A 12822-nucleotide genomic window follows, 5' to 3' on the forward strand; every position below is an offset into this window, starting at 1 on the left:
TTAAGTACAAGAGGGAAGAAAACAAAAACTCCTCAGTAATTTTTGAACAGTTTTTTTTTTTTTTTTTGGAAATGCTGAGGTTTTTCCAAACTTTTCCCCTTTGGCTTGAGTTCTGCTTCAGAGTAAAAAAAATAAAACTTTGCCTTACTTGTGTACAGATTTCTAAACACCAACAGATACAAGAATGCTCACAACCTATTCTGTAGAAATTAGTGCATTTCTGGCAGGAAAATGGCCAAAGTTTGGCCACGACATTAAAATCTATCACAACTTTTAGTTGTCTGGAGCACAGGGAGGCCATTCCTACTGACTGGCCACAGTTACATGGTGTTTTTTAATTCGGAATTTTTCAGAATGAAATATTTCGGAATAATCTCCTTCACATTTAAATGGAAATAGTCATTCCGAATTGAGGTAAATATGGAAAACACTTTTAATCAATTCCACTTAAGATTGGGAAGGGTTCTGATTGGACAGGTGGCGGATGTGACGTATTTACGTCTACCAGAAGAAAATAAACTCCAGTTTCTACTACTTTTCTTTTCGTCTACAACATGGAAGACCACATCATAAGAACCATTTTTGCTCCGATTTAAAGTTATAGTTTTGAAGCAGCAGCTCGACACTAGCATACTACTTCACTTTCGTTAGCTGAGGAGAAGGGAGGTAGAGTACCGTACAGTCATCGCGACAGGACAAGGGAACGAGCAGAACTACCAGAATTTATTTAAAGTGGAATGAACATATACGTGATTGAGAACTTATTCAATTTGGATTTAAAATCAGAATAAACCAGCCACTTACTTGAGATTTAAGTTTAATTCACAACGGCCATTTTCATTCAGAATTAGGTGTTTACAAGGTAATTTTAAAGAGGATTTAATTTTTATTCTGAATTAAAGGGGAATTAAAACTCTCAAGTAAACGTGGCCACTGTCATGTTCCAACCCTACATCCAGGTCTGTGTCAACTATCTAAAGTGACTGAGAAACATTTCAGCTGATTTCAATGAACAAACAGCATTTACAATCAACTAGCCAGCAGACGCAGGTCGGCACACCAGTAGAGGACACTCAAATGTATGTGGTCGTGCCTGGCTGGTTTGCTGGCTGCTACTGAGACACATCTTGGCTGATACTCTCTTCATAATAAAATACAAATGTACATAAATCACTTCACAATTCTTTTCTTTTAAAATACCTACATATAAACACCATATACAAGAAGTTCACAAAGCAGAACCAAAGTTTACAAAGGAGTCCTTCCACTCTCTTTTACCTTATTTAGAAAAATAGACTAAGTCCCATCTTCCCAGGAAAAAAAAAAAAAAAAGTATGGGAAGAGATAAAGAGCAATAAGATGGGGCTGTGCTGATGTTCTCTCGCTGAGCGGTCAGGATGCAGTGGAGGTGCAAGAGGGGTTCAGAGTGTGTGATCCTATAGCGGCCGGTCTTTGTCCTGAGTTACTCGTTGTGTGTAGAAGAGGATGTAGGCCTGAGCTCGGCAGACCTCATCTACTGAACACACATTCAGCTTAGAGTCATTACAGTGAACCCAGAAGCCTGAAGTAGATGAAGAAAAGGAGAAATTTGTTGTACAAGTGAACTGAAACAAAGTTCATTTCATTATTTACTTGGGATGCAAACTCACCTCCTTCTGTGTTATAGCAGTAGGCAGTGTAGTGGCCGGAACCGAAACCCTTCCCATGATGCATCACCACAGCGGAGAGTTCGTAGAGGAAGTGCTTTGGGCGTGGTGAACCTGGAGAGCTGGGGCTGCTGGGACTGGAACAGGGCACGCCTTTGGGTGAGGGCTCGCTGCAGCAGTAGGGCTCCATATTGAGAAGTTGGTCAAAGCTTACATGGACTCCGATTTTCTCCCGGTGGTTTCGGCCAGACCACCTGACAACAAGCCAGAAACCGTAAAGTTAGACAACTAACGCTGTTACAGTCATCTACAGCTGTCCTTCCCTTATACTAAATAAGTCTGTCTTTCATTAGACTTGTAGACTCGAGTGCAATGCCATCTTACCTGAAGCGTTTAAGGTGGAGCCTGAGGACCTGAGGCAGTTTGTGGACCATCAGCTGTTTCTGTGCTTCGGTCAGGATGAGGGGTTTGGAGGAGGTCCGGCGTCTGGCAGCTGCAAACACAAACACAAGGTCAGAGGAGAATTAACAGTATATATATATATATATATATATATAAATATAAAACTTGAATAGATTTTTTTTTAAAGTTTCTCGAAATTTCCTGGCATTTAAAAATGACTTGAACATTTTTTTTATCATCTGTAAAGATCCTGAAAAATTGCAATACCTTAAGATTTTCAAAGTTATTAGAAATGTACATAAGCTAAGCCCATGTTATATTTTTGTTATAATTTCATTATTTATTTAATTTCAACTATTAGCAATTTATTCTACTTGTTTTAATCATTTATTCTATTCTCATCCATTGTTTGGAAGACTTAGAATATTGTCAATATTTTTTTATGCTTATTTGTATTTTGGAATTGTTCAATAAAAGTTAAAAAACTTGTGATGAGTGGCCACTGGTCAACACTATTGCCAACTCCTCAGAAAGAAAAGTAGTGATTGGCTGTCCTAACAGTCAATAGTCAGTAAAGAGTCCAACATCTAACTTGTATAATCAGCCCGGTGCATATAATTGTAATGGAACGTTTTCCATAGATTTTTTTTTCCCTCTCTCTGGTGGGGGGCCTTCGGCAGCACCTACTGCTCATTGAAAAGAGTTTACAGGCTGAATATAGTCAAAGATTTTGCAGCTGTAAATATATATTTGCAAATAATTTTAAAATTTATATTTGTAAAGTTTTGCCACCCTAGAAAAAAATGCCTGAGAAATTAATGTTTGTGAATGTGTAGAAAAGGATTTACATAGTTGTAAAAAAATATTTGGATTTATAAAGAAAAAAAGTTCTTTTGCAAACATCTATTTACTGATGCAAAGTAAAAAAAAAAAAAAAAAGAAAAAAAGAAAACTGTGCAAGACTGAAGTTATGGATCTGGATTTTTGTCCCTGTCCTTAAACCTTTATTTGATTGGACAGTTTCATTTGTCATCATCCAATCAGAAAGCAAAGGGCTTCCTGTCACCCTGCACTGCTGCAGTCTGTTTAAGGAGAGCAGAGAGCAAATAAGATTTAAAGATAGATGATGGCGTGACAAAGTGAATGTGATAAACTGATAACAAACATGAATTTGTCAGTCAGATTTTTTTACAGGGTGACAACGCTTGATTTTCAAATAAATGCTGAAATATGAGAGAGAGAGAGAGAAAGACAGAGCGAGAGAGAGAGCCAGTGTAACAGTTGAGGTGTTGTCTGGGGTAATACAGACTAGTTTCTTTCCACCCAGGCCCCACATATCTATTGTTTATTTGGAAAAAATTAGTCTGAAGACATTTCGTTTCCACGTTGAAATCTACATAAATAAAATGTAGAGTGACATTTATATATGGCTCTATGGTGCGGCTTGACCACAGGTCCGTAGTGGTGGCGAAACATTGGACTGTAGCCATATCCTTCACAACACCCTCACAAAACTCATCATCCAGGGCAGAGAGAGACACTCGACTAAAATGGAGACGAGATGGCAGTGATACAGTTTGTCCAAAGTGATGATGAGTTTTTTAAATCCCAGGTTGTTCACTGTGTTAACTGAGCACTGGTCTTTGGCGATAAAAAAAAATATATATTGTTTGTTAATAACGTCTGACATCTCTTTGTGTCTCTGGGAGCTGGTGGATCATTTAGCCGTGACTCACAAAAATGAAACAATTTTATATTTTCTTGTGTCGCAAGCCCCCGTGTCCGTGAACAAGCACAACATTTCACATGCACGAATGTCGCCTGTCGCTTGGCTGGAGGGGGGCAGCGATTTTCGCCTCATCGCGCAAGTTCGATAGAAAATTAATGGAGAAGGAGCAACGTCGCCTCCCGTGTGTCCAGCCCATTGAATAAAACCAAGGCAGTTGGAGGTGTGGGAGGAGTCTGCAGCAGAGTGCTGCAATGCCAGTTGTGCTCGATTTGCCGTTGAAAACAGCACAAAAGTAAACTGCGAAGGACAAAATATTGGATCATTTCATTTTTATGATCGTTGAAAACCCAGATCATAATTGAGATTAAAATTCGATTAATCGCCCAGCCCTACTAAGGACCCAACTGGAAGGTATTAATACTCATAATCTCATCTTTTAATGGGTTTTGGTGAAAACTATATACAAAGCTTTATAATTCACTCAAAGAAAAGGCATTAATATTGCAGCAGCAAGACATAACACAAGAGCAAAGCAAATTAGTTTAAAAAATGTAAATGTGGGAGGAAAACATGAAGGAAGAGAAAGATTCCTGTTAATCCCTTATGTAAAAGTCTTAAGAACCAAGTCTTGTAATTGCTGCTAAAAGAAAAACTGTGTGTCCACTTCACTCACAGTTACACTGGTCACAGGCATAGATGTTTCCCTCCAGCGCTTCAGTCTCCGTGAACTTCGCCAGCATCTCTGTCAAATGGCACGAAGCCTGAGCGGCCGTTTCCCTGCTGTTACTGTGATATCGCTCAGGAAACTCCAGAGACAAATCCCAGAAAGGCTCCACAGTGTTAGAACGATGGTCACAGGCCAGGCATGTCACCTGTGTGAGGATGAGCAAGTTACAGTGAAAAAGAAAGCAATGTTGTGGAAATACTTGCAATAACCTTTAAGTATAAATATAAATCAAATACAAACTACTTCACTTTGGATAAAGCAATAAATTTGTCAACAGGAGCACAAGCCATCTGAATCAGTGCTGTGGTGAATAGTCGCAGAGCTGAAAACTGCCAAAAAATGCAGACACTGTTCTATTTAGCAAGAGCAGGTGTCCCAGTGTGTGCTCAGCCTTCACAAGTAGGAATTAATCTCTTGTCCTCAAGCTAACTCTCATCACACTCTACATAAAGCTGCTTATCATTAGTAAAATCAAGAAAAGCTGTAACATATGAGGCCAGATCAGTCTCAATAAGAATGAACTCACGCCAGGTGTTTCACAAATGCACACGCTCTGGTTTGTATTCGTATTTCAGAATCGGAAATGCACACGCTCTGGTTTGTATTCGTATTTCAGAATCGGAAATGCACACGCTCTGGTTTGCATTCGTATTTCAGAATCGGAAATGCACACAATCTGGTTTGCATTCGTATTTCAGAATCGGAAATGCACACAATCTGTTTCACAAATGCACACGCTGTGGTTCACAAATATAATTTTGAGGCACACTTGTAAGGTTATACGAATTGCTGAACGTGCATTTACGAATTCTCTGCGGTGGATTTTGAGACTCCCCTGACGCCGCAGTGTAACGAATGTCACCATTGGTTGACTAATCTGTCAATCAAATTTCCGAGTGTGATTGACAGATTCATCGGTCAATCAGGTGTGTTTGCATTCAGCCAATCATACTGCTCCTTACATTTTCTCCACACTTTTAGACCTGTCGCAGAGCTAATACTGCTATTTGAGCATGGTAGTTAAAGTCCAACTAGCGGGCAGACATGGAGGAGACGCAACAATCACAACCTGTAAGTAACACATTTATCTTACATTCCCTCGTTGTAGATCATGTAATGTTATCGAATTAACTGATTGACTGATGAATCTGTCAATCACACTCGGAAATTTGATTGACAGATTAGTCAACCAATGGTGAGATTCGTTACACTGCGGCGTCAGGGGAGTCTCAAAATCCACCGCAGAGAATTCTCTCACGAATGCAGAGATGTTCACAAATGAGAAGCAGTTCGTAAATGCACGTTCAGCAATTCGTATAATCTTACAAGTGTGCCTCAAAATTATATTTGTGAACCAGAGCGTGTGCATTTGTGAAACAGATTGTGTGCATTTCCGATTCTGAAATACGAATGCAAACCAGAGCGTGTGCATTTCCGATTCTGAAATACGAATACAAACCAGAGCGTGTGCATTTCCGATTCTGAAATACGAATACAAACCAGAGCGTGTGCATTTGTGAAACACCTGGCATGAGTTCATTCTTATTGAGACTGATCTGGCCTCATAGTAACATGTTTGTTCTCGTTTTAAAACTGCATGTCACAGTTTAAAGTCTGTTTAGTAATAAATAAATCTCTCCAGACCTATTTAATGAATTAGTGTTCAGTCAAAATTTATGCTTGCTGTAAAGTGCATGTTCATGAGTAAGATTATGACCAGTGATTAAATCTGGGCTTTGTTGGGCAAAGGTGATTAAAGGTGTTTGTCTCATACCTGGCTGAGGAGCTGACCATGAAAGATGGTGTTGACCACGCTGAGCACCTGCTTGATGAGTCGTTTCTGCGTCTGTGGGACGCCAGCAGTGGTTGTGTGCATGCCGGTGCTCTCCAGCTCATGCTGCACCTTATCCAACAGCTCGCACAGGAACTCCTGTGCGTCCTGCTGAGCGTAGCCCCTGAAAGCAGGGATCAGCTGCCACACCGAGTGGAGCATGGCAAAAGGCGATACCAGCGCCCATTTGCCAGACCACATTACCTGGAACAAGGTGTGCAGCTCATGGCAGAGAGAGATGTGCTTTGAGCTGGGCTCTTTGGGTTGTATCAGCTCCATACTGCGGGCCCGTGAAGCCCCGCCACTCAGCCCTGCACCAGAGCCTGAGCTAGTCTGTAGTCCTTTCCTTTGAGACAGGGGGGGCTGTGATGAGATCTTCCCTGCCAGCTGGCCATGGACAGCAGATGCCAGCAGCTCCAGTGCCTGGGTCAGGTCCAGACGCAAAAAGCACTCCCTGAAAACATGCAGGTGACTGAGCACCTGCAGGATGGAGTTCATATAACAGGTGTTTCCTAAATTCCTCAAGCCAGTCACTCCAGGAGTGACTGTGGGATGCCGTTTGAAGGGTGAACCACCCTGTTTGGTAATCTGCTTGCGACGCACAGGGGTTTGGGTAATGCGAGGAGTTGCTGAGGGTGTTTTGGGCCTTGATTTGGCAGTAGAGGAACGGTTCCGGGGTTTGGAAGCTGGTTGGGCCTTTTTTGTTTGTTTGGCTTTCTTTGAGGTTGCAGTGGCACGGCTTCGAGTTTGTGGCCTGTGGGTTCGAGAAGGGGGCACACGTGTTTTGGTCTTTTTGCGTGCCCGTTGAGAGGTTTGTGCTGTGATTGCCGTATCCGCAACTTTCTGGCTTTCCCGACGCAACCGACGACTCTTCCTGAGAGGAGCATTTTCCAACTCCTCCTGTAGCTGCCTCTTTAGAGCACGCCTCCTCTCCCTGGCCTCCCTTTTCTGCTCTTCTTCCACTTCCCTCTTTCTCTCTTCTTCCTCTCTCTTCTTTCCACACTCAGTCAAGCCAAACCAAAGGCGGAAGATGCGTCCCATAAGTGCCCTTCGGCGGTGCCACAAGGCAGTAAACATTCTGTCTTCATCCCGAAGCTGCAACTCGCTGGCGCCGCACGGAATGAGGGTATCTGATGCGGCGCTAGAAGAGCGGAGGGTGCGCCCACTGCGGGTTGTAACCTCATAGTTCTGGCTCTGGATAGCACTGAGCGTGCTCCGAAGCAGCTTGAGGTCTCCGGTGGCGTTATCATTCAGAACATAGTCATCACACAAGTAACAAAAAACATAAAGTTCATTAACCTCCATAGCCAGTGGGTGGCGCTGCTGCTGGAAGTGCTGTAGGGCATGTTCCTCGATGTAGCGGCCACACGCCACATGTGCACAGCCCAGACAGGCCCATACAGACTCTGTGGTGTTGCAATCAACACAATGCCACTTCTGGGGGTTGAGGATGGAGTGGTCTGGGGCCAGCCGCAGCCGCCCCACATGCTTACACCTGTCCATTACACACACCTGCCGGCCGAGCTGGCTGGCTGGCTGTGTCAGTCAATAACACACACGTATGTGTGTGTGTGTAAGGCTGAGTGTGTCCGTCAAGGTTTAACACTGGCTTCATATCACCATGGTAACCATGGTGAGTTGAGAAATGGGACCCTCCCAGGGCATGGTGGTGTTGTCTGGAAGGAAAAGAAAACTGATTGGATGGTTGGATGGGATAAGATGATGAGATGGAAGAAGAAAAAAAAAAAAAGCCAAAGAGAACATCCACATCTGTTCTTAAAACATGGGTGAAAATCTACGTTAAGCATATTGTTTTATAGACCTTATATTTACATTTCCCTCTGCAATAGAGTATTTTCCTTTAACATTACAAATGTGTAGTTTAAAACAACAAAAAGCACATTTACATAATGCCAGTGAGCCTTTATGCTGCAAATGCATCAAACAAACCACAAAACTTTTAAGTCAAAGCTGGTAACCTCGACTGTTTTACAAGGCTACAGCTACACAGGGTTAAAGGCTGAATAATTGGGATTTTGTCACTAAAAATAATTTAAAATGTTCTCATTTGCTGCGAGGGATGAAAGGAAGCTTCCCTATGAACAATCTGTCTCCTACATCAACAATGTCTTTGTCAAGTTTTTTTTCCTTCAAAATAAGAGTTCTCTGCCGGAATAAATTGGTGCACCGTGTTGCTCTTTCCAACTTCCTGGTTCCTTTACCCAATTATATGCGACTACCCACAGTTGCCTAACAACAACAAGGCAGCGTTTGGTATTTTATGTCAGAAAAAGAGCAGCAGCGTGCAGGTAGGGAAGCTAGTAAAAGAAGCAGACCAGCATCCTGCTAAAAAAGCAAACGACCAAAAACGGAATAAAATGAGGATCAATATTGGGGAATCTTTTGCAAGGTGGAGAAGTCTGAGCTGACATAGTTTCTCCTTGACAGGTAAGCACTGGAATTTTGCTTAAATTAACCGAAAAGTTTATCTTGATTTACAAAAATTTTAGTCTAATTTATTTCTTGGCACTCATTAATTTGTGTGACTATATGGATGTATTGGTGGAGTAAATTGGTGGCTTATTAGTTTACAACTACAAATGTAATGATGTTTTGGCCCAGTAAATACTGTGTTTGTCCTTATAAACTTATGAAATTACTATCAAATTAATTTATTAAGTGAGACTAAGGGAAAACAGCTGCTGCATGGCATTTGCTGATTAATGTAGATTTTATTTACACTCTTATTTTATGCTAACGTAAATTAGCGCTAGTTTTGCAAAGCATAGCAACTTACTGTGTGAATCTTCGCTCCTCATTATGATATTTGCTATGTTCTCTGTCCTTCATAGACTGAATTAAAGAACCGTTCTCTCACAAACCGACAACCTACGCGAAACTCTCAGAGGGAGAGGGGGGAAGAACGCTTTCCGTGTTTTTCTCTTTCGAGTGCAGTTCTGATTTGAAACACTAGGTGTCAGTGCTACTTATTTTGCCTTTAACTGAGGCAAATTGACAGCTGGCAGGCAGACTTAACCATTTTAGGACAGCAACATGATTTGTAAGTAAAATAACTGGTTAATAAACATGATTGTGCAAAGCATATCCCCTCAAAATCTGCTCTTAAAGTCAACATGGATTATTAAACCTGGTTGTGAAAACTTCAAAAAGAAACTTTTTAAAAGAAAAGGTCAATAGTCATGGTAATGGTATTGATGACTTCAAAGAGGCATAAATATAGTTTCCTCAACAAACCTCTCGAATGTAATTAACAGATTTTAACCACAAGAAATAAAAGTTCAGAGGTTTGAAAATGTGCAGGAGAGCTGGTTTGAATACAGTATAAAAAAACAACAACAACAAAAAAAGATTGTAATTTAGATCAAATAAAGAATAACAATGAAACTATTCTTTAAATCCATCAATGAGTTTGGGCACAAACTCTCCTGATTTACTTTCACACCCCAAACGGCTGGTGTTCCTCAGTAAAAAAAAAAAGAAAAAAGTGGGGATCCTTGAGTAGGCTGAGTCCCCACCCACCACTAAAGTCAAAGAAGCAAGATCCCCCAACAAAACGGGGTTCTGAGCCTCCAAAGTGTACACTCTTTGTCCGAGTACAGAACTACCTTTGAGTGGAGGAAATGAAAGAGAAGAATCAGAGGAAAAAACAATGCTAGGAAATACCCTTGCCAAAAGAGCGATACAGACAGCGGTGAAAAGTAGAGTTCTAACATGCTGAGCTAAAATATCATTTTAAGGTACTTAGGCTACTTGAAAATGTATATTTTCAGCTAATGTATCTGCTCCACCCCATTTCCAAATAAATGGTACTACTTTATACTTTACGCCTTCTGTTCATGATCATTAATGACTATGTTAAGGATGTACAAAATTAATTAAATGAATGTTTATTTTGAACATATTAGCATATTACATTAAATTATTACATATTACATGGAACATTGCTAACCAGCACATTTGAAAAGGACTAGGAAGAAGCACAAGCTTATTTAATCCTATTCCTTTCTCCATTTTACATCAAAAGTGTGCTGTTATACCAGTTCACTTCCTGAAATAGTGAGCTTTAAAATACAACAAACTTAACAATGAAACCAACATTTTTGGATGATGAAGTCTGAAAAAGTTCTGCTTCATTTGATTATACCAGATGGCTGTTGTTAACAGCTTCACCAAATCACTCAAATTATCTCTTAAAATCAGATTTAATTAAAGACAAGACAGTTCAGAAAAATGAGAACACATCTGTATGCCTGAACTGTGCTTTTACCTTCTCTAATCTCTCCTTGTCTCATAAACAAACAGCGTGGATTTATCTGGTGTTGATGTATTTAGCATTAACATTCTGTTTGCACAGTGATTATCCATTATTTTTTATTGAAATTATGTCATATATAATCATCTGAGGAGCCACATTATTAATAGGTTCAGTTTATCATGTAAGGATCAAACTCACATTTCTAAATGTTTTCAAAATCTGTTCCATCATTTCATAAACTATTTATCAAAAATCTAAATAAGTTTGTTAGATTGCTCAAGTCAGGACAAGCCTGTTTGTGTACCAGTTCTAGTGCAGGAGTGGGCGTGTTTATTCAATAGTAATAATCAGATCGTGCTGCCATAAGTGCAGCAGCTGTGATATGAATACGATGTCGTTGCTGTCAAGGACCCAGGACTGATCCTGTGAAGGTGTTAAGCACTTAATCTTTAAATCACTCCGCAGTGAACCTTCCAGTGCTGTCATGTTGAGCAATAAACACTCATAAAACGTGGCACAGTAAACACATCTAACCCATAAGAATGACCACTATTTATCAATACCAAGCTTTAGAGTCAACGCCACTGACTTCACATTTAGAAAAGAGTGGTATCCAATATATATATACTATAGGAATGGGTCTTGGGTGAATTGATCCAGAGTTTCTAATGTCAGGTAAGTTTTATCAGCAAGTAAGCGCGCTTTGCCTGGTTTGTCCTTGTGGCTGCATGGGCTGAAGTAGCTGGATACTACTCATCCTTACGTTAACGTTCAAGTAAATGAGCCACAACAGAACACAACCAGCAAAGTAAGTGAGAAAACAAACTGCACAACACATCAGCTGGACAGCATACGCTGTTGTATTTGTCTAAACATCTCAAAATGTTTTTCTCCTCACGGCTAACGTTAGCCTGCTACAAGCTAACTTGTTACTAACAGCTATGAAGATTACAAAATACTGAATCATTAAAAATACATACCAAACATCTCCATACGTTTCATATGCTAACTGCTGAAAACAAATTAAACTACAAGTAGAACGCCTAAAAGCCCTTGCAGTATATGCTACTTTTACTATTTTTAATGTGTTTATTCAAGAGATTAATGAGCCCTAGCCGTTCTTGCTAACAGTAGCCTAACAGGCTAACCAGCATTAGCCTACTAGGCTACCACCGATAATCCCAGCAAGTTCGTGCAGTAGCCGGAGGACGGCTTCTAGCTTCAGGCACCTCCCGGAGGGATGTGATTAAAATATAATTAATTTTTATTCCATTACATTTTAATAAGCGTGCAACGAAAGAGGAAGTATAAAAGAAACTAGCATACCAAGCCTCTCCTTCACGGCAGAAACTCCTCTGTTTCTAAAATGATCGCCATCTTGTCAGTCCTTGTCGCGTGGTGTTGGCTTGAGCGCGTCCTCGATACGTGACGTTGTTGTTATTGTTTACTATAATGCTGAAGGTGTTATCTTTCAATTTAATATGTTGTTAACATATTATTTATATCAGTTTGCTTTTCTACCGCTTTCAATTCTGTCTGCGAATATTATTTTATTTTAAGATAAAGTACCATTAGTGGCAAAATAATTTGTGGAATATACAACTTTGGAATATTGTATTACTGCATTAGACACGATTTGTTCGACTTTTTATATGATTCATCCTTAATTAAGCAACTAGTGTTGATAGCAACATCAAAGGAATAAATTGCAAAAGAGGATAATACAAGAAGTTATTACTAGCAAAATTTGTAATTTTACAAAAAAAAAAAAAACTTTATATAAGTAGTTGTACTGAACTGCATTTTTCTACTTGCTGACAGTAACTGAAAATAATCAACATAGGCTAGATAAAATCACTGCACTGCATTTGTAACCAAATTGAAGGCAGGGTCGCTTTTCACCACTAGAGGGGAGAGTTGCACTTTCCATTTTCCAGCATCATCGCTGATAATTGCAGTTGGTACTGCAAACAAAGAGAGCTTTTAATAATCCTTTTAAGGGTCCATAACAGAAAGGTTAATAATCTAAGTATCTCCATTTCTGGATAAGAAAGCTACTGAGACAAACAACAATGTCAAAATGACAACAGTGAACAAAGTAAACTGTACAGAATGAGCATACACTGACTGACTAATGATAACACAAGAAGCAGGTGTGTAATGACACATACCTTTTTGTTTTGTGTCTCAGCTGAGGGTTGGAAATGCATT

The 12822-nt window shown here is 40.1% G+C and overlaps 1 protein-coding gene across 1 annotated transcript; it reads right to left on the bottom strand.

The window, feature by feature from the left end:
• Nucleotides 1-12020, bottom strand: usp44 (ubiquitin specific peptidase 44). The gene is made up of 6 exons (XM_041977430.1): nucleotides 11938-12020; nucleotides 6279-8011; nucleotides 4451-4649; nucleotides 2031-2139; nucleotides 1650-1900; nucleotides 1-1561 (listed from the first exon to the last, which is right to left on the bottom strand). Exons 2-6 carry the CDS (start codon nucleotides 7836-7838, stop codon nucleotides 1437-1439), a joined length of 2244 nt encoding a protein of 747 aa, XP_041833364.1. The 5' UTR covers nucleotides 7839-8011; nucleotides 11938-12020; the 3' UTR covers nucleotides 1-1436.
• Between the last annotated feature and the right edge of the window lie 802 nt (nucleotides 12021-12822).

Source organism: Melanotaenia boesemani, chromosome 23 (assembly GCF_017639745.1).
Source record: "Melanotaenia boesemani isolate fMelBoe1 chromosome 23, fMelBoe1.pri, whole genome shotgun sequence".
NCBI lineage: Eukaryota > Metazoa > Chordata > Actinopteri > Atheriniformes > Melanotaeniidae > Melanotaenia > Melanotaenia boesemani.

What these genes read in the sequence shown, in the direction of transcription:
- usp44 (XM_041977430.1), bottom strand. Translation starts at nt 7,838, where the DNA reads ATGGACAGGTGTAAGCATGTGGGGCGGCTGCGGCTGGCCCCAGACCAC. An exon ending in CTCCACCTTAAACGCTTCAG is followed by an intron (nt 1,901 to 2,030) that starts GTAAGATGGCAT and finishes GCTTGTTGTCAG; the next exon opens with GTGGTCTGGCCGAAACCACC. An exon ending in CTGCTATAACACAGAAGGAG is followed by an intron (nt 1,562 to 1,649) that starts GTGAGTTTGCAT and finishes CATCTACTTCAG; the next exon opens with GCTTCTGGGTTCACTGTAAT.